At 53.3% G+C, this 20,936-nt stretch overlaps 1 protein-coding gene across 8 annotated transcripts in view; it reads left to right on the forward strand.

Moving 5' to 3' along the window:
* MYOM2 (myomesin 2) overlaps positions 1 to 20,936 on the forward strand; it is a 126,737-nt gene that overhangs the window by 45,247 nt on the left and 60,554 nt on the right. For 4 of the 8 annotated variants that reach the window (XM_033104358.1, XM_033104361.1, XM_033104359.1 and 1 more), the window contains exons 2-6: positions 10,254 to 10,372; positions 12,337 to 12,531; positions 15,109 to 15,247; positions 15,399 to 15,556; positions 16,590 to 16,682. In XM_033104358.1, coding sequence (XP_032960249.1) covers positions 10,254 to 10,372; positions 12,337 to 12,531; positions 15,109 to 15,247; positions 15,399 to 15,556; positions 16,590 to 16,682 — 704 coding nt within the window. Of the gene's footprint in view, positions 1 to 41; positions 66 to 5,236; positions 5,340 to 7,170; positions 7,200 to 9,104; positions 9,123 to 10,253; positions 10,373 to 12,336; positions 12,532 to 15,108; positions 15,248 to 15,398; positions 15,557 to 16,589; positions 16,683 to 20,936 lie in introns of those variants that run through there. The other 4 variants (XM_033104365.1, XM_033104360.1, XM_033104366.1 and 1 more) reach the window with 4 other exon arrangements.

A 20,936-nucleotide genomic window follows, 5' to 3' on the forward strand; every position in this document is an offset into this window, starting at 1 on the left:
TGACCTTGACCTGGCTCCATCCACCCCCGTGGGAACCAGCCCCTCCCTGGAGGCTAAATCACGAGGTCTAGAAATAAAGATTTCGAATTTTTGTTCAAACCCACTACATGGCATGTGACCTTGCCGTTGTCTCCTCCTCTTTGGATCTCTGTTTGCTCATTTGTAGGGTGCAGAGAGGGTCTGGGCAGGAGGACAGCCAGGGTTCTGTCCTGTTCTGAGAGTCCTCTGCAGGCTGGCCCTCATCCTATCTCACTCTTCCCGCCACACCCACCCTCTCCTGCACCTGGGACACGAGGACAGGGCCACCGCTGCCAGCTGCATGGGTTCTGTGCCTTCCATCCCTTTTATTGTCTGACAGCCACTGTTCTGTGAGCACGGGCTGGGTGGCATTGTCAGTGAGTGCTTTTAGAATGGCATCCTCTTGGCACGTCCGGCCTATATGCTGGTTCCTGTGTCCTGGATCTGGCTCTGAGCCAGGCAGCTGGTGACCCTGTTCGTGTGTGGTAATGCACCCTTCCCTAGGCATGGTCATTCCGGGCTGAAACCAGAGTGTCTCGGGGCTGAAACAAGGATCTTCTAATCCAACTCCCAAGGCCCAGGCAGCTGAAGAGACTCTGCCTGGGTCACGTAGCTTCTACACTAGGCGAACGAACGAGCGTGACACCAGGCCTGGAGCAGCGCCCTTGGCGACCAGCTCAGGCTTGGCCAGACCTCACTCTGCTTGTCATTATCTAAGGGATTCATAGAGATAAACTTCCCGTTAACTGGGGGCTCCATCTGTAAATGGAAACCCGTAAACAGAGCCTACAGGATAAAAGCCACGCTGTCACATTTAATCAAAAGTACATTTCTTGAGCTTTTACGGTGTGCAAAGCCCCGTTTAGTCCAGGTGAAGGACGGGCCTGAACCAGCTGCCACCTCTGAACAAAACCTTGGCACAGAGAGTTTTGAAGGAAGGCACAGTGCGTTCAGTTCTGACTCTGGCAGGCAGCTCTCAGTGTTGAAACGTAACTGTGAATGTTGTGTAAGGATCACATTAGCGTCTTGAATTTTGCCACGATGTAGAATTTTGTGTGCCTTCACAAACCATAAGTGACCTCGATCATAGCCTTTCCTCCTCTTATGTGGGTCGTCAGATCCTCTGTGGGTCTCCCACCTGCTACAGACATTTTCATCCTCTAACTGGTCCAGGTGAACTCTGTGAGTCAGAGAGCACATGTCTGACTTCTGTGTGAGCTACGTGCCCTGGGCACATCGCCCCCACACCCTGCCTCAGTGATGGGCCCGTGGAGGTCATGCCAAACATGCACACATGACACCTGCCAGGCACGCAGCTGCCATCTGCTGCCAGGTTTCCAAGGATAAGTGTGGATTTACAAAATATGGAAAAACTTTGGGCTCCATTACACATACGTGGAGCAACGTCCAAAACGCAAGTAGCCTCGCTGCTTTGAGTTCTGCAAGAACGTAACGTTTATCACACCCCATTTCTTGCTGATACTAAAGCAGGCTCCCTCATGTGGCTTATTCTCTTGGTGGGCAAGTACCTGTCGAGAGTGTTTTATGTGCCGGGTTTTGAGCTGTGTCCTGGGACTCCTGGTCAGCCAAACAGCCAGACACTCACTGGAAGGAATGTGTGATTACGAGTCAAGAAGAGGGCTTACACATGAAGCATATTTGTCTTTATTTTAAGACATCAATGGCTTTAAGGAGTGTGGGTGACTGAGCAGCTCTGCCTTCTGAGACGTTTGTGTGGGACTCAGTTTGGGGAGTACAGGGCAGAGGACCTGGAGACGTGTGGGGGGTCAGTATCCCAGGCAGGAGGCCATCGGGCTTGCACTGGGGGAGAGCAGTGGACCCGGACAGGAGGGGCAGGTGTGAGGGGCGCATGGGAGGAAGAAGGTTCAGAAAACCTGGGGCCTGTGGGAGGCGTCCGAGATTTCTGGCTCATGCCACTCATGGGGTAGGGGACGCTGGACAGAGAGCAGAGGGGGAGAATTTAGTATTTGACGTGTTGAGTTGGAGGTTCTGTGTAATCCTCAAGCAGCCGCCTCGCTGGGGGAAGAGGCTGCCTGATGTGAGAGCCCAGCTCGCCTCTGCAGGGTCCCCCACAGTGTGGGGGTTGTTGTTGGGGGCACAGCTGAGGAGAATGCTTAGAGCGACGGCGTGGGGAGCAATGTCACCAGTTAATGTGGCTGGAGGCGCTGCGGCCAGCCAAGGCCAGACGCAGTGGAAAGAATGGGGCATGCAATCGCAGAGGCCGAGGGCCGCACGTTCCGGGAAGGAGCGGTGGCAACTGGACCAGGTGAGGGTGCGAGGTGCAGAAACCTGAGAGGGGAGCATGTCCTTGGGTGTGAGGTCAGGGTGGCTTTGAGCTATTTTGGTGAGTGATGTGCTAGGAGAGGAAGGTCGCTTGGCATGGGCCTCAGGGCTCGTGGAGAGTGAGGAGACGGGAAACTGGGACCATGCACACCTCTTCCAGACGTTGGGCTGCGAAGGACAGATCAGTAGCTGTAGCGGAGTGTGGGGCTGACACGGGGTTCTGGTTTTAGGTGAGGATAGACTTGGAGAACATTCGAACAACGGTGGAGCGCCTGGGAGGCGGAGATGGAGGGCAGAGGGTGAGGGCAGCTTGGGGGCTGGGGGCCCAGGGCGGGGCCGAGCGGCCCTGGGAGAGGGGCAAGGGGAGCCCAGGAGCAGGTGTGTGGCTGTGCTCGTGGGACCCAAGGGGGGCTCTGTGTTTCGGCTTCCATTGGCAGGTGGCATAGCACGCGTACAAAGTGACTTTGGGGGGAAGTGGGGACGCTGTGGGTGCTCTGAGCCTGCATGTCTACAGACGAGTGTTCGCAGGCCCGTGGATGCCGTCCGGGTAGAAGGGAGCGGGCTGCCTGGCGGGCGCCCTGGGGCTGCGTGGGGCAGGGCGGCCTCCTTAGTGCCGGCTCCCCTGGTCTCCGCTCACACCACCCTGGCTGGGGAGGGGGTCACCTTCATTTCTGAGATTTGTGTGTGTGTGTGGATATAGAGTTTTTCTTTCTTCTTGTCAGTTTTATAATTTTATTCAGCAGTTCATTCTCATCCACATTAACTGTTTGGAGGTTTTTGAAAGTTGTGGCAGGTACGCAGGTAACCAACGCCTAGAGCTTATTTGGTGAGTCTTCGTCCCCATGGCGCTTCCTGGACAGCCCCACCCGGCTGAGCTATGGGATAGTCCTTACTCCTCTGGCCCAGGCGGCTGCGTTCAGTCTGGCGTCCACGCGCACATCTGGGGTTCCCATCTCCTTCACGGCAATTCCCGTGTCTCTGTGAGTGCCCGCGGGGCACGCTTCTGAAGCCCACTCCATGGACGTGCTTCTCTGGTTACTACCGCGTTGGTGGCAGGACGGCCCTGCTTCTCGCCTCCCTTCTTTGCGGGAGCCATTCTGCCGGCCCATGAGGTGTGGGGGAGGGAAAGCAGCGTGGGAAGTACAACTTCTGGGGTGGCTGGAAGCAGGTGGAACGAGAGGCCAGGCTGTGGATGTAGGATTTTTTTTTTCTCGTGCTGTCTTCTGGTTTGCATTATTTCTGACAAAAGTCTACTGTCGTTCTTCTCTTTGTTTCTTTGTATACAATATACCTTTTTTCTCTTCTTGCTTTGAAGCTTTCCTCTGAGTCATGGGTTTTAAACACTTGGATTATGACGTGACTTGGTGTGGTTTCATTCATGTTGCTTCAGCTTGATGTTTATTGAGCTTCTTGTGCCTGTGGGTTTATAGTTTACAACAAGTTTAGAAACGTGTTGGCAGTTTCTCCCTGCTAATCTATATCCTGCCAGCGGCCTGCTCTGACCAACTCCCAGTGCTGAGGCCTCCAGGGTTTCTTAGAGGCTGCGTCTCAGGGTTGGGCTTCTGTGTCACGGGGGCGGGCTGGGAATTCTGAAACTTAAGTGAGGGTGGGGAGCTGGCCTCGGGGTTCCTTCAGGAGATTGTCCCTCCCGGGAGTGACGAGTGACGTTGTTTTCTCATGAGAGGTTGGGGTGGGCCCTGGACCGCTGAGATGCCATCTGATAGGAGACGGGTGTTATAATGGTCCCTATGCGTTATGGGGACCTCACGGGGGCAGTATCGGTTTCCTTAAGGAGGGGACACTGACAAACAGCAATAACACGTCAGCTGCTCTGTTTATTTGCTACCCGTTAGAATATGAAGGAGAAATAGACCCCAAATAAAAATCTTTAGTCCCCGAGTGAGGAAGTTTGCAAGGGCCTCTCAGAGCAGTAAAGGAAATGGCCTTCACTCTGTGTCTGTAGTGTTCAGTTCACCCATTCCTCATGTGTTTTGCTGGTCCCTGGCTATGTTCTGATAAACCAGATGTGGAACGTGGAGATTTTTAAGGCTCCCAGGCACTTCCCATAAATTGTATTCTCTAATTTTTACAAAATCCTGCAAGATGGTTGTTACTCCACGTGTTTTCCAGAAGGGAAACAGAGCCCCAAAGAAGTGGACCAGCTGGCCTCTTCGTGGAGAGCTGAGATGGGACACGTTCTCTGAAGTGTGAGATCGGGGCACCAGGTTCCAGGCACCAGGTTCCAACCACAGTCCTGTCAGTCCTGTTTTATTTATATTTGGACACATGCTGTGCAAAAAGATGGAAACACTGCGGTTATCTGGGTGGTTCAATGCAGTGTTCGTCTGCGGCCGTAACTATAAATAAGGCGTGATTTGCCGAACACGCATGGTTCCTCTTTTAGGCAGGCAGTCGTGACCTCAGGATGAAACCAAGAGAAAGCCTGAGTGGTGTTTTGAAATTTAAAAGCCACAAAGCACCAGCCGCAGAGGACCGTCCCCTCCTCATGGCAGCGGCTCTCTCACTGACAAACGTAAAATGCTGACTACAGCCGTTGTGACTTAGGGCTCCTCTGGAAGTTTCAGTGTATGTGCCCGGGGACCTGTGTGTGGCTCAAAGGATTGAAAATAAGTCTGGGAATTTGCGTGTAAAACTTAAAATGCACTAAAGTATCATATCCTGCCCTCCTTTTCTGGGTTGGTAGCTGAATCGTCACACAGTTTCCCGGGCAAGGGAAAATGCACGTTGTGATTCAGGACGGACACTTGTCACTTGTGACTTTTTCCAGTTGGAATGAGAGTTTTTTCCTCTTCAGATCAGGCTGTTGATTTACGGTGCGGGGATCAGTTTGGGGTGAGCAGTCCCGTGTGTCTATATATAGCTCCTTCTTGGCCATAAATGGGAGGGCGGGGCAGGCGTGGAGGGGACTCGGCTTGGCTGTCCTGGCCAGAGTCTGGAGGCCGGTGAGCTGAGCAGGCAGAGCCTCTCTCTTCTTTGCAGCTTTCCGTTCTCTCTGGGTAAGTTTCCTTTTCTTCTTTCCTTTTCTAATTCGGGGCTTTGGAGGAAGGGACAGTGACTTCTGCAACAGCTGATTGCACTTAGTTTTCCGGAGTGGACCCATTTCAGGCTGAGGAAGAGTTAACCTGCACGCGCTGTGCTGCACAGGAGAAAAAGCAGATCATTAGTTCCGAGTCTGTGCGTCGTGACTAGACCTCAGGGTTTCCTCCATTCCCCACAGTCGTGGTCTTCCCGGACCTGCTGTCCCAACACCCCCGGGCATCCCTACGCCACAGCCTCGTCTCCGGCTGGCCCTCGGGTTCCGGGGCGGCTGACTGACATCTGCAATTTCCACGGGTCTCAGAATGAAAGGATTTGTGAGGAGAGTGCAGGTTTCAAAAGGTGGGAAATAAAATTGGACTTTTTCTTAAGAAAAAAAGGAACTGGGGTCATTTATTGTAGATGTAGACTACAGTATCTGGAAGGAAAACACTTCCGCTCGTCCATGTTTCCAGGTGTCCCGACAGAACGGCCTGTTCTCGTGGCTGTTCTCTGCTCTGTGCTCTGGTGCGAGGTCCCACCAACAGCTGAGGTCCCCCCCACCCCCCCGCTGTGCTCTTGGAACTCTGCTGCCAAACAGACAGTGAACTTGGGTCCCTGCCAGTAGGCCTGGGAGGGGGCAGCCAGGTCTGGGAGGGGCAGCCAGGCAGGGGAGTGGGGCAGATAGGTCTGGGAGGGGGCAGCCAGGCAGGGCGGGGAGGCAGGAGTGGCAGGTGCTGACCTTGCTGCCCTTCGGTTTCACGGTCCTTTCTTACTGAGGACAAGTCAGACAGGCCTCGAGGGGCAAGTGGACACAGGGGACTTGCAGAGGCTCTTCTGTAAACCGAGCCTGGCTTACATTTGGGGCGAATGTGCACAAAGCTATCATTGAATCAGGGACCATCACCTACATGCTTGCTCTTTACAAAAACCCCAAACAAGACGACTCTCGGCAAAATTTTATGGAGTGAAGTATTTTTGTAACTGTTGATTTGTTTTTAATCCTCTCAATTTGTGAAACTGCCTGGGTTGCTGGCGAGCTCTGCTGTGCAGGAAGTCACACATTACTGGTTCTGATCTAACTCCATGTGCTGTCCCTCTGTGCCTGACTGCAGGGCGGGGAATGACTACACCCTTGGGTCCGTCCTGCCTGGGTCCTAAAGGTGGTCTGGGGAACACTTCAGAATTAGCCGCCAGAAATTGGATGGCAAACCTTACTGGACTTAGCATGAACGATGGCTTTAAGAGTTATGTTGTGCTAGTATCTTTACTTTGGGTGCTAAGTCGTTTGAAAGACCTTTGGAGAACGTGGTTCCCAGTGGGAACGAGCTGGGGTAAGTCTTGGGAACCGAGAGCCTAGTCACTCGGGGAACAGGCCAACTGCAGGTGCCAAGGGTCCTTCCTGTTCCCTGGAAAAGCCTTAATTTGGGGTGGTCGTTGACTCTGACATCTTTCGCTGCACAAACCTCAATTTCTTTTACTAAATGGACATAAGTGCATTGTGGTTGAAACATTTTCAGAAATTAAAACCCTTCCTGGTGACATGAAAGATGGCTTCCAAATCTCCTCCACAGGAAGGGGTTAGGCCCGAGCGTGCCCCCGAGTCCCTGTACGTGGGCGGGCTCAGGTTCCACTTTGCTGTCACCACTCCCAAACGTGTCGGGGGCATTCTGTGAGCAGCGGGCAGGGCCGGCAGGCAGCTGGGGGGCCAGTCAGGGTGAGGGCTGTGACACCGGCTCTGTGACGGGCAAACCAGTCACCCGGGCAGCTTATTTTCACCCTGTTTCCTCACAGGTAAGGTCGAGAGTCCAACCAGGACAGAATGACATCATACATGTCAGGTTGTATAAGTTCAGTCACAATTTGTTGCAAACCACCCAAACCTGTGTGTTTAGAATATGTTCTCTGCATTTGGGGGAGGTGAGGGTGGTTAGGGCGAGCGGTGGTTTGTAGCCACTAGGTTTTAAATCATACATGCAGCCACCACCGGAACTGAGGAATCCTGGCTGCCCCCACGTCGGGGCTCTCGTCTCTCAGCCACGAACTGGATGGGTAGTGTCACTGCTGGAATCCAGGCCCCCAGTTCGGTTTGGTTCTCTCCGTGGGTCCTCATTAAGTGCCGTGCAGCCCACGTGGACCAGCTTCCCAGAGAGCTCCTGACCCTGGCCTGGAGGCAGCCAGGGAGAGCTGGGCAGCTCTGAGTGCTGAAAAGAAGGGGCAGAGCTCAAACAAGTGCCCGGGAGTGGGCTCGAGGCTTCCCGTGCTCTGCCAGCATGTCTGGTTTGGGTACGAGGTTGATGAAAGTCTGCAGGCACGTGGGGTGAGAAAGCGTTGCACGTAAGCTGGCTGCTGTCCTTGGAGCAAGGACAGTCTCAGGTGCTCCCTCCCTGAGATGTGATGGGTCCGCTATCCAGGCGTGGCTGGCACACAGCACCGCTCGTGTTTAGAAGGAAAAGCGGGAGAACTGATGAAACTGCATTTGCGGTCCCCTGAACCCGATTCTGAAGGCCCTCAGTGCGGCGTTTCATGAAGTGAGCAGAGAATGTGGTGATAACACAGTAGGGTGTTCCGTCCCCACCGTGGTCAACGTGGTCTTGGGGAAAATGGCCCCAGAAAGTGTGCGTGTCAGAGCGAGTCATGCAGAACCTCACCCACCGGCTTTCAGCTCCACATCCTAACCACCAGAGGGCACGTCCAGGCCCACGCGGCCAGGCACCAAGGTCAGCCAGTGATACGTGGCGTGCTGATGGTGCCGGAGCCCCGGACAGGATGCCGTAAGCGAGTTGAAGGGGAGCTGGCCACTGGCCGCGAGCAGGGCTGACCTTGCCTGGCCGTTTCATGTTCAAAACAAGGGCATGGTCCTGCCAAGCATGCACACCCTCTCCTGGGGGTGCCACGGCCACAGTGGAGACATGTCAAGATAGCTTATCCTCTCCTCTCACTGAGGCCATTTTGGGCTCTTCCCTTTGCCAAGAAATATAAACAGATTGGATGGGCCACTGGAAATCGCACTTACATGCAATTTTAGACCTTTCAGATATTAAAGCGAGAGATGCATTTTTTCAGATACCTTTTTGTACCTGCAGAATTCAACTCAACAATGACAATAACAAAATCCGCAGTGTGACAGGGGCAGCCACCAGTTCCGGTTGTTCGTTTCTATGGACCAAGCACAGTGATAGGCTGGTGAAAGTCTGAGTCAGAACTGCACCCCAGGTCTAGCAGATGCCAAAACCTGTGCCCTTCTCATTATGTACCTCTTTGAAAACTGCGGTGCGGTGGAGGGGATACGTTTTTACTGTGTTCTGTGTTCTATCTGTGTAATCAAATTTATGTGAGCACACTGCAGTACACACGCTGGACCCTCAATGGATTCCTGGTGGGAGGTTGACTCGCTGCCTTTTAAGAGGAAACACAGATAAGTTAGCGTGGGAAAGTATAAGGATCAGAGAGGCGTGTGATGACCCTTGCTGTCTGTCTCTGTGGAACTCGTCTTGCGTCTCCGGCCATCGCAGTCAGCCCTTCCGCAGAGCACAGGGCTTAGGAGCACTCTTAGGACCCATGTACGCTCTGTGGTTCTGTGGTTCCGGGACATTGCAGTCTAAAGGGAACTGGCCCCGAGGAGTGCACTGCGGGTTTTGGCCAGTTTTATAACGTTCACTCAGGAGCTGCTGGGTGGGGCGTGAAGGTGAGATGGTCCATCCCCGAGCAGGACCGAGCCGGACCCACTGCTTCCGCTGCTGATCCCCCTCCTGTTGTCCTCTGTGAGTGACGTCCCTGGCGGCTGAGCCACGTGGCCTTGCCCGAGAGCTCCTCCTTTAAATCAAGGCAGATTGTTTCAAACACAAATGGCAAAAATGGAGCTCAGATTTGGAGTTCTTTTGCCTCTTTATGTGAGGAATTAATAATCACAGAGCTTTGGGAATACATTATTATTAGATATAGCCAAATAACTCACTACATTGGCATTTTATTTATTTTGGATGAACATATGTAGCAAATGGCCGTGTCTAAGACCTGCAGTATTTCAGACTCCTAGGTCCTGTCCCAGAGGGTCGCAACTATTTTTTGTTTTGGGAGATTTTGACCAAACGTGCTCACTTCCCCACATCCCCCAGGCTTTCCTGCTGGGCTCAGTCCCCACTCCCTGCCCATCCCAACCGAGCAGGTCTACAGGTAACCTGTGAGGCGTAGTTTTGGGAGAACGATTCTGGAAGGGATCCTGGAGACCGATTCCTTTTTTCAAGCCCCATTCAAGCAGTGGTGGCTCCTAGCTCGTGAGGCAGACACAGAAAGCGGCCATGTGTGGTCCCCGTCTTCCCAGAGGGATTTCTCCTCACGCCTCCTCAAATCTCCTGAGAGCCTCCTCCTCACGGGAGCCCGTCTTCCCGCCCCCACCTCCGCCTGCCCGCCTACCCATCTCAAATGTCACCCACTGCAGGGGACCTCTTCTGGCTGCTCCTCTCCAGTTTCATGGGCCCCTTCTCACTTCACAGAACATTTTGTGTCTCTCTGCTCTTGTATTCTACGTGTTTGCTCACTTTTCTAATCTGTGTTTTAATTATTTTATCCTTATCACTTACATTGCCTTGAACAAACTAGGTATTCTACAAATATTTGTTGCGCTTACAATGAAATGAAACACACAGCCCAATCTTCTAATTGTTATGGAAGCAAACCGAAAATGAAATCGGGTCCCAGGAAACTTACTAGGCATCTGGACTCCAACATTATTTATGCTGAGACAATCTTCCTTTCATCCCCCCCCCAGTGGGTTTTCCTAATTGGAGTTGATCTTCCCCTTGGGAACAATACATAATATTAGTATAGAAATTGCGGGAAATGGACTCCATTTGACAAGGACCTCATTGCTGCTTGTTACTTTTTATTTGTAGGCATACACCAAGATGTCACTTGTTGCCGTGCCCTTCTACCAAAAGAGACACAAACATTTTGATCAGTCATATCGTAATATTCAAACGAGGTATCTTCTGAATGAATATTCTGCGAAAATGTAAGTTGAAATTCACTGATTAGAGTCCTAGAGATTTGATTATGGGTGTTTGATGTGTGAAGGCAGGAAGCTTTATCCAGTGTCCTGAAACCTGGAGTGAACTGGTTTTGGGAGGGTCAGGGATGGCAGTGCTTCCTGATGACCATGTTCAATGCCAGAGGGGGACGTGGCTAACCCAGCTGGACAGAGAGCTGCGTGCACGGTGCCTCATGGCATCCTGGTAGGTCCTGGTAGGTGCTGGTTGGTGCTGGTAGGTGCTGGTAGGTCCTGGTAGGTCCTGGTAGGTGCTGGTAGGTGCTGGTAGGTGCTGGTAGGTCCTGGTAGGTCCTGGTAGGTGCTGGTAGGTGCTGGTAGGTCCTGGTAGGTGCTGGTAGATGCTGGTAGGTCCTGGTAGGTGCTGGTAGGTGCTGGTAGGTCCTGGTAGGTCCTGGTAGGTGCTGGTAGGTCCTGGTAGGTGCTGGTAGGTCCTGGTAGGTCCTGGTAGGTGCTGGTAGATGCTGGTAGGTCCTGGTAGGTGCTGGTAGGTGCTGGTAGGTCCTGGTAGGTCCTGGTAGGTGCTGGTAGGTCCTGGTAGGTGCTGGTAGGTCCTGGTAGGTGCTGGTAGGTCCTGGTAGGTGCTGGTAGGTGCTGGTAGGTGCTGGTAGGTCCTGGTAGGTCCTGGTAGGTACTGGTAGGTGCTGGTAGGTCCTGGTAGGTGCTGGTAGGTGCTGGTAGGTCCTGGTAGGTCCTGGTAGGTGCTGGTAGGTCCTGGTAGGTGCTGGTAGGTGCTGGTAGGTGCTGGTAGGTCCTGGTAGGTGCTGGTAGGTCCTGGTAGGTGCTGGTAGGTGCTGGTAGGTCCTGGTAGGTGCTGGTAGGTGCTGGTAGGTCCTGGTAGGTCCTGGTAGGTGCTGGTAGGCCCTGGTAGGTCCTGGTAGGTGCTGGTAGGTGCTGGTAGGTCCTGGGAGACTGGCTCTGAGCCCTGGATTAGATCAGATGGCAGGGACCTTTTAATAAGTGCTCCTTGACTTTATTCTTCACACATGTTCCAGAACTGGAATCTAACAAACCACCAGGAAGCAAAGGCAGTGGGGAGGGAAGCAACCGGAAAGATGTCAGTGGGAGAGAGGTTATGGGACGGCAGAGTAAAGATGGGGTGGAAGCTGACATGGACAGTAAATTTGCTATATTAGTAATTAAGTAGCAAGAGGTGAGTGTATTCACTGCGTAACAGGCTGGGGTTCTGCTAACGCGCGGTGTCCTCAGGGAGGAGCTGCAGCCTCGTCCAGTCAGCACCAGGTCTGCAGTTTTAATGGGCCGATTGGAAGATTGAGCACAAGCATGGAAGACACGGCTAGCAGGGCGTGCTCCGCCCTAGGATCGCGCACATGTCCCCAACACCCTATATTTAGAAATGCCCGTGGTCCTGGTACGTGGTGGCCATTCCTGTAACAAACAAAGCCAAACAGTCATCACCCCTCCCAACAGCCTTGGGAGCTTCAAGTCCCTTAAGATATATATAATCGTGGCTCTGGGCCAGGGCTGTGGCAGGCGCTTGCTGGCCCTGCGGGGAGGTGGCCGGGGTGCTGGAGAAGCTGTCTGTCACCGCGTCCTTCTGAGGATGGGCTCGGTGGGCTGCAGACGGATGTAGGTTTGAAGGTGCACATGATGTGTGCCTGTGTGTGCACTTGTGCACACATGTGTATGCCTGTGCATGCATGTCTGTGCACATGCACACGTGTGAGTGTGCCTGTGTGTGCACTGCGTTTGTTTTTGTGTACAAAGGTGATGTGCAGGTAAGCACGTGCACGCATGTGTGCCTGCAGACAGGTGTGCACATGGTACATGAATGTGCACACGTGTGTGCGCCTGTGTGCAGGTGTGTATGCTTCAGGGGTGGTTTGTGGTGTGTAGGAAAAAAACGGTGTTTTCTGTTGCAATACAGTTTTATACTTGTCTGTGCCTGATTGTTTCCACTGTCCATCAAGGCGTGCTTCCAGCCGCTCGTCCTCCCAGAGGTCCTCTACACAGCAGGCGTCCTCCCAGAGGTCCTCTACTCAGCAGGCGTCCTCCCAGGGGGCTGCCAGCCGGATGTCGCTGGCGGGGACCACCTGCAGGCTGTGTGCGAAGAGGCTGAGCTCCGCGGAGGAGTTGGAGGAAGAGGAGCAGCAAAGCAAAAGAAGGTGACCGCTCTTGCCCCTCTCAGACCGCCCGCCACCAGGGCTGCAGAAGCCCAGGCGTCCCACCCGGGGAACAGGAAGGGCTCGGCAGGTCAGAGCTGGGAGTCAGGTCTCTGGCTGACCGGGAGCCTGAGAGGACAGGGAAGGGACTCTCGCTTGGAGTCAGAGCCATAAGCTCCTGCTCCAGTCGCTGTTCCCTGGCCATCCTTGTCTCAATTAATCCTGACAAAGAAACCACTTGGCATCAAGTTTCCCCTTTGTTTGCAGAAGAGAACAGTGTGGCCCACAGCCGGGGGCCCACGGCTCATGCACGTTGCCGTCGGCCTGTCGTCTTGGTCTGACGGCCTGTGGTCTCGGCCTGTCGCTGGCTGTCCCCCATGGACTCAGCCTTTCCACAAACAGGATGCTCACAGTTGAAAGCATCAAGACCTAACTGTTTGAAGTTAATTTTGAATTTCCACCAACAGCCTCTCTAGCTGGTAAAGAACAGTGTAGAGGGGTGGAGACTCAAGCAAGACAATTTTCCAGAGAGGGGGCTAGGGTTTCCACCAGCTGTCCCTGTGGAAACTGAGTGTGAAGGGCTCTAAAAATGGTCACACCCCGCATTTCAATGGCCTCAGCTCCTGGGAAAATGTCGGAGGAATGAGATGGATTAGTAAGAACATCAGTCCCCAAGTTACTTCCAGATCACAGAGAAACAGGTGGCGTCTTACTCTGGTCTTTTAAGAACAAAATAGGTAAATACCTGTGAACGCTCCTGATACCTGCTGTGATTTTTTCCCTCACCTCCCCTACTATTTGCTTCTAGGAGGTTTTTTCCTATTTCTCTAGCACACTTAAAACCTGAAGGAAAAGTGAGATTCGGGTAAACAGTTTCATTTTGAAAGTTACACTGTGACTAAGGAATTTGTTAAATAAAAATGACGTGTAGCTGAACAGATGAATCCTTATTTTTAAAAATTTGAACCATCTTTTAAAATGGTTCAAATTTTAAAATTCCTCATGGGAATTTGCCACATAATTTTATCGTGAAGCGAAGACTTCTTTTGTAAAAGGATCACTTTGAAATGTGTACATTTAAAAAAACATCTAGATTTTTGTTTTGTATTGTGTTATTTAAAAAAGGGTTCTATCTATATTTAAGTTTTGGCCTGGGGAGTGAGACATCTTGAGTTTTACCATTTTACTTTGTCGGTTATACCTGGTGTGGCCTCAAACACGTTGCATAAACTTCCCATTGCTCAGTTTCCCCAGGCGTGAAATGTGGAAAGTATACGTCCATTCATTTGAACAGTCAGGGAGCAGGTGACTGTAATTCATATGGTTTCGGAAAAATTGACTTTGTGACAATCGTGGCCCTTGGAATCTTCCTAAAATGCAGAGGGCTGTTCGGTCACAGCAGTAAATCCGCTGGCAGAACGTGCTTGCTCACAGCCATGCGTGTGTCTCTCCAGCCGTCCCGGTGAGGGTGGGCTGCTGCCCGCTGGGCGCTGAGCCCACCGTCGTCTTCCGGAACTGTGCTCTCAGAGACTCACAATGTTGTTCTCAACGCACGTGCACAGCTGCCACGTGAAAGCTCTGTTTGCCCTTAGTTCTTTCTTCCTTCAGAAGTAAATCCCAGGAAGTGGCGGGTTTGCTGAGTTGGGCCAGTTCGCTGTGACTGTGTCACTTCCCGCTTTGTCCCTGCCGTGCAGGGGGCAGGGGTGGGATGAACGCTGAGCGCTGATTCAAGAGTTACAGGGATTCTTGTCCTTACGAGGGCCATGCAATCCTTACGAGGGCCATGCAATCCTCCTGCTAGCCTTCGGCATAGGTGGCGTCGTGGAACACACTTCTTTATTCCCCTCCCCTGTAGATGTAAGTTTCATGGAACAAATCGCAACTTTGTGAAAGATGAAGTTGTGGGTTCACAGGCTGAGTTACTGCAGTGTCTTCCTGTAAAACAGCAGGGGGCACCATGTGCTGGGAAGGCTCTCAGCACATCCGGGCCAATTTGATACCTTTATTTCTGTCCCAGAGAGACACGCTCCCCATCCCGTCCGTCCCGTGGCTTGTTGTTAGCACACATGCCTGGCGAATGGCATAACTGCACGGCTGCCGCGTCCTGCGGGCTCATCACAGGCCAGCAGGAGGGTTTTCTCCATGAGCCGAATCCCGGGGCTCGGGCTCGGGTGGGGGAGAACGGCCAGCTCAAATGCTTATTCCATAGTGGGGAGGACGGTGGTGACTCCCGGATACATGGAGGCCCCCTATCTGTCCCCTGCACATGGATGTTTTAGACAGCTTCAGGGCGGGTCGGCTGACCTGTGGACAGCTCGTGACAGTGCGAGGCCTGAGCCAGATGCATCTTTTCTGTCACTGTGATTTAGTGGGACCATGACAGAAAGAAGGCCCACTCCTTTCTTGGACGCGCGTTGACGGAGCCTCCCGTGCACGTGACTTCTGCCGGTACAGGGCGGCCATGTGGACGGCTCCCACCAGTTTGGCGTGAGGGTGTCACCAAGACACACACGTACACTTTCAGTGAGCACGCACCCTTTTCCTTGTCCCAACAGTCACGTTCTGTCTTTGCCCCCGTAGGTACCAGTCCCTGGTGGCTTCGTATGGAGAGGCCAAGCGGGAGCGTTTTCTCCGGGAGCTTGCGGAGATGGAGGGAAGTGTGCACCTGGCACGCTCGCAGGCTCGGGACAAGTTGGACAAATACGCCCTTCAGCAGATGGTAGGCGGGGCTCGGGGCTTGGGCTCGGGGGGCTCAGGCCACGTGGCGGTTGGTCAGCATGGCCTTCCTGTGGCTGAGGGCAGACAGCGCTGCTTGCCCACATGGCGTGTCCCCTTGCCATGCCCTGACCTGTGCCTGCTTCTTGGGACAGGAGGAAGACAGGCTGGCCTGGGAGAGGCACACGTTCGAGGAGCGGATGCGACGAGCCCCTGAGATCCTGGTGCGGCTGAGGTCCCACACGGTCTGGGAGAGGACGTCCGTGAAGCTGTGCTTCACCGTGCAAGGCTTCCCCACGCCCGTGGTGCAGTGGTGAGTGGGGGCCGGCTGGGCCGGACCTGGCCAGGACCCTGGGGACGGGTGACGAGGGCCACGGGCAGGACACCACCACACGGCCACTGCAGATGGCCCTGCTTGGGGAATCACGTTGACAGAGCTCACGGTGTCCCTGGTAGATGGACACAGGCCATGTTGTCTTAGTGAAATGGGCACAGCCGATGTGCCAGGGGGTTTTCATTTAGAAATGCTCTGTGCTGACGTGCGACTCTGCGTTTAATTTGTGGGGATTCCTAAGGGAGCCTGAACTCCAGGCCTTGAGGCCACATGTGCAGTCAGTGGAGACTTGTGACAGCAGAAGAGTCACATGTCTGAGCCCCTCAGGTCCTTCTGTTTCAACACCTGCTCCGTATCTGAGTTCCTTTGTTTTCCCTCTGGCTGGAGGTGATGACCTGGTCCCCAAAGTTTGTAGCTTGCTACAAGCATCATAACATTTCACTTGTCACCGGATTGGGGCTCTCGGTGGCAGATCAGAGAAATAGTTCTGTGCTGCTCACAGGCAGGCTGGGGGGCTGAGAACCACCAATCTTGGTCCTGGGGGACACGTGTCCTGCTGTCCTGGGTGGGACAAGGAGGCCAGCTTCCTCCAGTCACGATTGGGTGGGTGGACCCCCCCAGAGCTGTCCCTGTGAGTTCCAGATACACTATGGCCCAGGGGGGCTGGTCTGGGACCCGATCGACATTGGTTCCATTTGTTTTTCTTATGGAATGACACATCCTGAATTCCCAATAGAGTCCCAAGGAGACCGTGGCACACAGTGTCACGGGTCGAGTGCGCCCCAGGCCATCAGAATTCTGCAAGCGCTGCTCCCTCTTACATGTCAGGGACTGTGGGCTCCAGGAGTCCCCCAGCTTCCCCACCTCCGCTCACCGCCTGTGGCACGGGGAATGACGCCTGCACTGGCTGTGTCATCACTGCCTGAAGGCAGAGGCAGTGGGGCAAGGCGGGGCACGAGGCAGAGCTCAGTCTGCCTTCGCATTGGAGTAAGCGTCTTGTCTCATTGTTCAGGTACAAAGACGGGAGTCTGATCTGCCAGGCGGCCGACCCCGGCAGGTACAGCATTGAGAGCAAGTACGGTGTGCACACGCTGGAGATCCACAGGTGAGCGCATGGGCGGGGCTGCACCTGCCTCAGCCAGCCCGCCTCCCACCCAGACCTGCCCAGTACCAGGCGTGCACCCCACCTGACAGTCACGGCCCTTCTGAGTTAATCTGTGCTGCTACCTGCTTCCCTTCGTCATATTCAGGGTCAGACCAGAGGGATGCAAATTCAGTGGGCCTGTCAGTCTCCTTTCTGGGAACAAAGAGAATAAATGCTTTCAGGGGAGGCGGTGGGTCCAGGTGGACGGCTGCAGTGAAACACAAGGTCGCCTCACTCCTGGTCAGCAGCCATCCCTCAGCTCAGACTCTTCAAAGTAACACAACCTTTTTTTCTCATAACAAATTAGGAAAATGTAGAAAATGCATGTAAGTAAAAGGAAACAAAAATCATCCATATTTCCGACACCCAGTGTCAGAATCTGGGTATACATGTAGCGTTGCTTTTTTCCTGAGACACACACACACACACACACGTATAAACACACACTTTTTTTTATACAGAAGTGAGATTCTGCTCTTCTTTTTCTATTTCTCTGCATACAGTTTTTTTAATTAAAACCATAACATTGTGCAATATGACTGTTTTTCACAAATAGTATATCATGACATGTTCCCATTCTCCAGAAAGCTGACTACACCGCCTAGGAACCAGAGAGCAGGGTTAGGTCCCCATCTACTCTGGGTCACAGTTACGAGCGCCTCCTGAATTGTCATACTTTCCTCTGAGAATGATGATCAAGAGACAGGTCGTAAGAATGTCATCTTCTCTGTTTGCTAATACCGTATTCCCCCAAAAATAAAAGACCAGGTCTTATATTAAGTTTTGCTCCAAAAGACGCATTAGGGCTTATGTTCAGGGGACGTCCTCCTGAAAAATCATGCGAGGCTTAGGGCTTATTTTCCGGTTAGGTCTTATTTTCGGGGAAACATGGTAGTTATTGTGAGAATCAAATAACATACATATTTACATGTGTATATAAATACATGGTACTTGTGTGTGTAGTGAGTTATAGCAAGTCCTTTTCAGGAAAAGATGAGGGATAGTAGCACAAGTAATGTAAAGAATCAGGAAGACATTTGAATATCTGATTTGATGGACCTTAGGATTACCAAGCTGTAGGGCAGTGGCTGTGTCAGAACTGGGCTCAGTGCAGACTCCTGGGTGGGGTGCCAGGCTTCGGCCAGCCGTCTGTGTGCTCCTGGCCTGCACTGCGCGTGTCCCCAGGGAGGTGCCCCTCTCCCACAGTGAGACACAGCTTTCCAGGAGCCTTCAGGAGGCCTGCAAGGCTCCCCTCCCCTTCCACGAACCAATATTGTACCTGCAGATTAATTAGACCAGGTGTTGAAAGGTTACAGTTAAAATTAAAACTTGTGATGAGTCACTAGCTTGCTTCTCTAGGTAATTTCGAGGTTCTTTAGAGAAACTGGAGGCCCTGGCCTCAGGCCCTACTGGCACTTCTGATGGAGAACCTACTGTGTGCCAGGTGTTCCTCTAGGTGCTGGGCACAGAGGACCCAAACCAAGGTCCCTGTCTTGGAGGTCTTACATCTGGCCTAGGGAGGAGCCATAAGCATGGTACCAAAGGGAATTATACAGGAAATCAGAAGGCGATGGCTGCTGGGTACCGGGGAGAGAGGGTCTCTGGGCTGGGGGAGCAGTAAATGCGGGCGGTCGGAGGCCTTCATGAGCAGGGCCTGCAGGGGGTAAAGGGGGTGGGGATGGGGACAGAGGGGCCTGCAGGGGATGGAGGGGGCAGGGTTGGGGGGGCAGAGAAGGTGCCTCCCAGTCCTGGGGCCACAGGGGTTCATGGTAGTCGCAGGGTGGGAGGCTGGAGAAGCAGTCAGGGCCTTTGCAAGGACATCGGCTTTTACTTGGGGCAGGGGGCAATGGGAGGACTTCAGATGAGAGAAGTGAAAGATCCGACTTAGGTGTCAAAGGGTCATTCTGACCATGAGCAGAGGACAGAGCAGGCTGTCAGGAAGCTTTGCTGAAATTCAAGAAAGATGACGGGGGGTTGGGAGGGGTTTGGTGGACGAGGACCAGGGTGGGCGGGTGGGAAGGGGTGGGTGCCGCTCAGATTATGAAGGCAGATCCAATAGGATTTGCCGATGCGTTGGACTTGGGGTGTTGGTGAAAAAGAGGCATCAAAACCAGTGGAAGTTTGGGGCGTGCATCAGCTGGCATGGGGGGCAAGCTTCCGTGCCGGCTGCAGGTGCCTTCCTCCCGGTGGGCTTGCATCGCCCTGGCCCCTGGCTGCGTTTTCCCGAGATTAATTTTCTCTCCGTTGATTTCCCAAATTGTGGACACTTAACAGGGAATAAGCCAGTGTCTAGGAGATCTTTCGCCTCCATTGTGGGGAGTAGGTTTGTTCTCAGGATGTCTGCTTTCTAACCTGGGGTGCCCGGGACTGTTGGGGGGCCGGGTGGGTCAGCTGGAGTCAGGGAGGGGCTTGTTTCCAAGCTGTATTTGAATAATTATGTAAAAAGAAAGTCAATGTCCCTTTCTCAAGTATGAAGGAAGTCCTGTTCCTGCCGGTGTGGGCCGTGTGCGTGACAGAGGCTCCCGGCCCGTGAGCGGGAACAATGGGTCACTGAGGCCGGGGCACAGGCCGCCGACCCAGGTCCCCTTACACTCCAGGGTACTGCAGAGTCTGCAAATATTGAAGGAATTCGGGCCAAGGAAACCCTGAGACTAATTTTTCTCTCAACATTCTTACCTTATTGGGATGTTTGAGACAGATGAAATGTGAATACCCCCACCGACTGCAGCGCTCAGCTGCTCACCCCAGTGTGCTGAGTCCCTGTCACCGGATCTGCGTGGCCCCCGGCGGGGGGCAGGAATGAGTGTTCCCTGCTGGTACAGGAGTGACATTTATTTCTATGAATATTCTTTGGCTGCTGTCCCTGAAATCTTCAAGTGCCGAAAGAGACTGCCCCCGCTCCCCCCCCCCAGGGCTGCTGGAATTCAGGCTGTAACTGACACGGCTCCTTCGCTCATCAGACTCAATCCTGAGGCTCACAGAGTGACTTCTGTTTCCTTAAACAATTTTAATGCTGTTCTCATACTTTCACGGAAGTGTGGAGAGCAATCTTGTGTTTTTTTGTAGCCCCTCCGCCCCCACCCTCGCCGAATGACAGTAGGGCTAACCTCTCCTTGCACTTTATTTTTAGACTTGGATAGTCAAATTCTAACAAGTTAAATTTTAAATCCAATGTCAACATGTAAGGACGCGAGGCCTGACCACCCAGGACAAATTCATGTGCCCCGTAAACGTTTGTCTGCCGTCTTTAAAACACATAAAATGTCATTAGTTTTTCCGATGGAGTTGATGTCGGGGACTTCCCAGGGAGACTCTGGGATGCAAAGGTGCCCCTTGGAAGTGTGTAAAAATGGAGTCCAAAGAGGACTGTCTGTCTATTCTGCAAACCTGTCCAAACAAAACAAAACCCGTTGCCCCTTAATCACTTGCTTGCAGTTTCTGGCTGCATGAAGTAAAGGCTGCAGCCTTGGAGGGAGGGTGGGGAGGAGAGGAAGGGAACGCCCGCGGGGGGGGGGGGGGTCAGAGCTCCCAGGCTGCACATCAGCCTTGGGCAGGATTGTCGGGTGGGCAGTCTCCTCCAGGTCCTCGCCAGCCCACTCTGCCGGGTGCCCCAGGGGCCACCCTTCCTGCAGCTCTCCCCCCCATACACAGGTATGTTTACTTATGACCTGCGTACACATCTCCAGTCCAGTATATGTTATATGATGCAGAAAGAGAAGTGCAGAAAGGCTGAGGTGAAAGTAAACATCACCAGAGGCTCTAGCTTCCCCCAGACACCCAGCACCCTGCGTAGGGCGCCAGTGCAGAAATCAGAGGGTCTGAAGATTTCAGAGGCTGTGGCTTCCTGTACAAACCTGTGGCAGCGGTGGACCCTCTGAATTCTGGACGGAAGCATGTGCGACACAGCACAGAAGGTGCCAGCTCGCAGGGCAGCAGCCTTTCCTCCCTAGCCCGCACCTCACCTCTAAGTGCTAAGTGCTAATTGGTGACTTGACCAGCCCGCCAGTGCTAACGTGTGAGGCAGGTGAGGAACAAGCTCAAAATCCTCTGGGAGGAGCTGTTCCCTGGGGCCTTGGCTGGAGGATGGTCCTGCTCCTTCTGTCCCGAGGGCACCAAGTCGTTTGTTGTGCCACAAGCCTCCTTGTCCTCTTGCGTCCCCTCTGGCCATTCCCAGCTCAGGGGCAAGTAACTGCTGTTCTCAGAAAGGCAGACAGG

The sequence above is a fragment of the Rhinolophus ferrumequinum genome, chromosome 4 (genome assembly GCF_004115265.2).
Source record: "Rhinolophus ferrumequinum isolate MPI-CBG mRhiFer1 chromosome 4, mRhiFer1_v1.p, whole genome shotgun sequence".
Classification (NCBI taxonomy): domain Eukaryota; kingdom Metazoa; phylum Chordata; class Mammalia; order Chiroptera; family Rhinolophidae; genus Rhinolophus; species Rhinolophus ferrumequinum.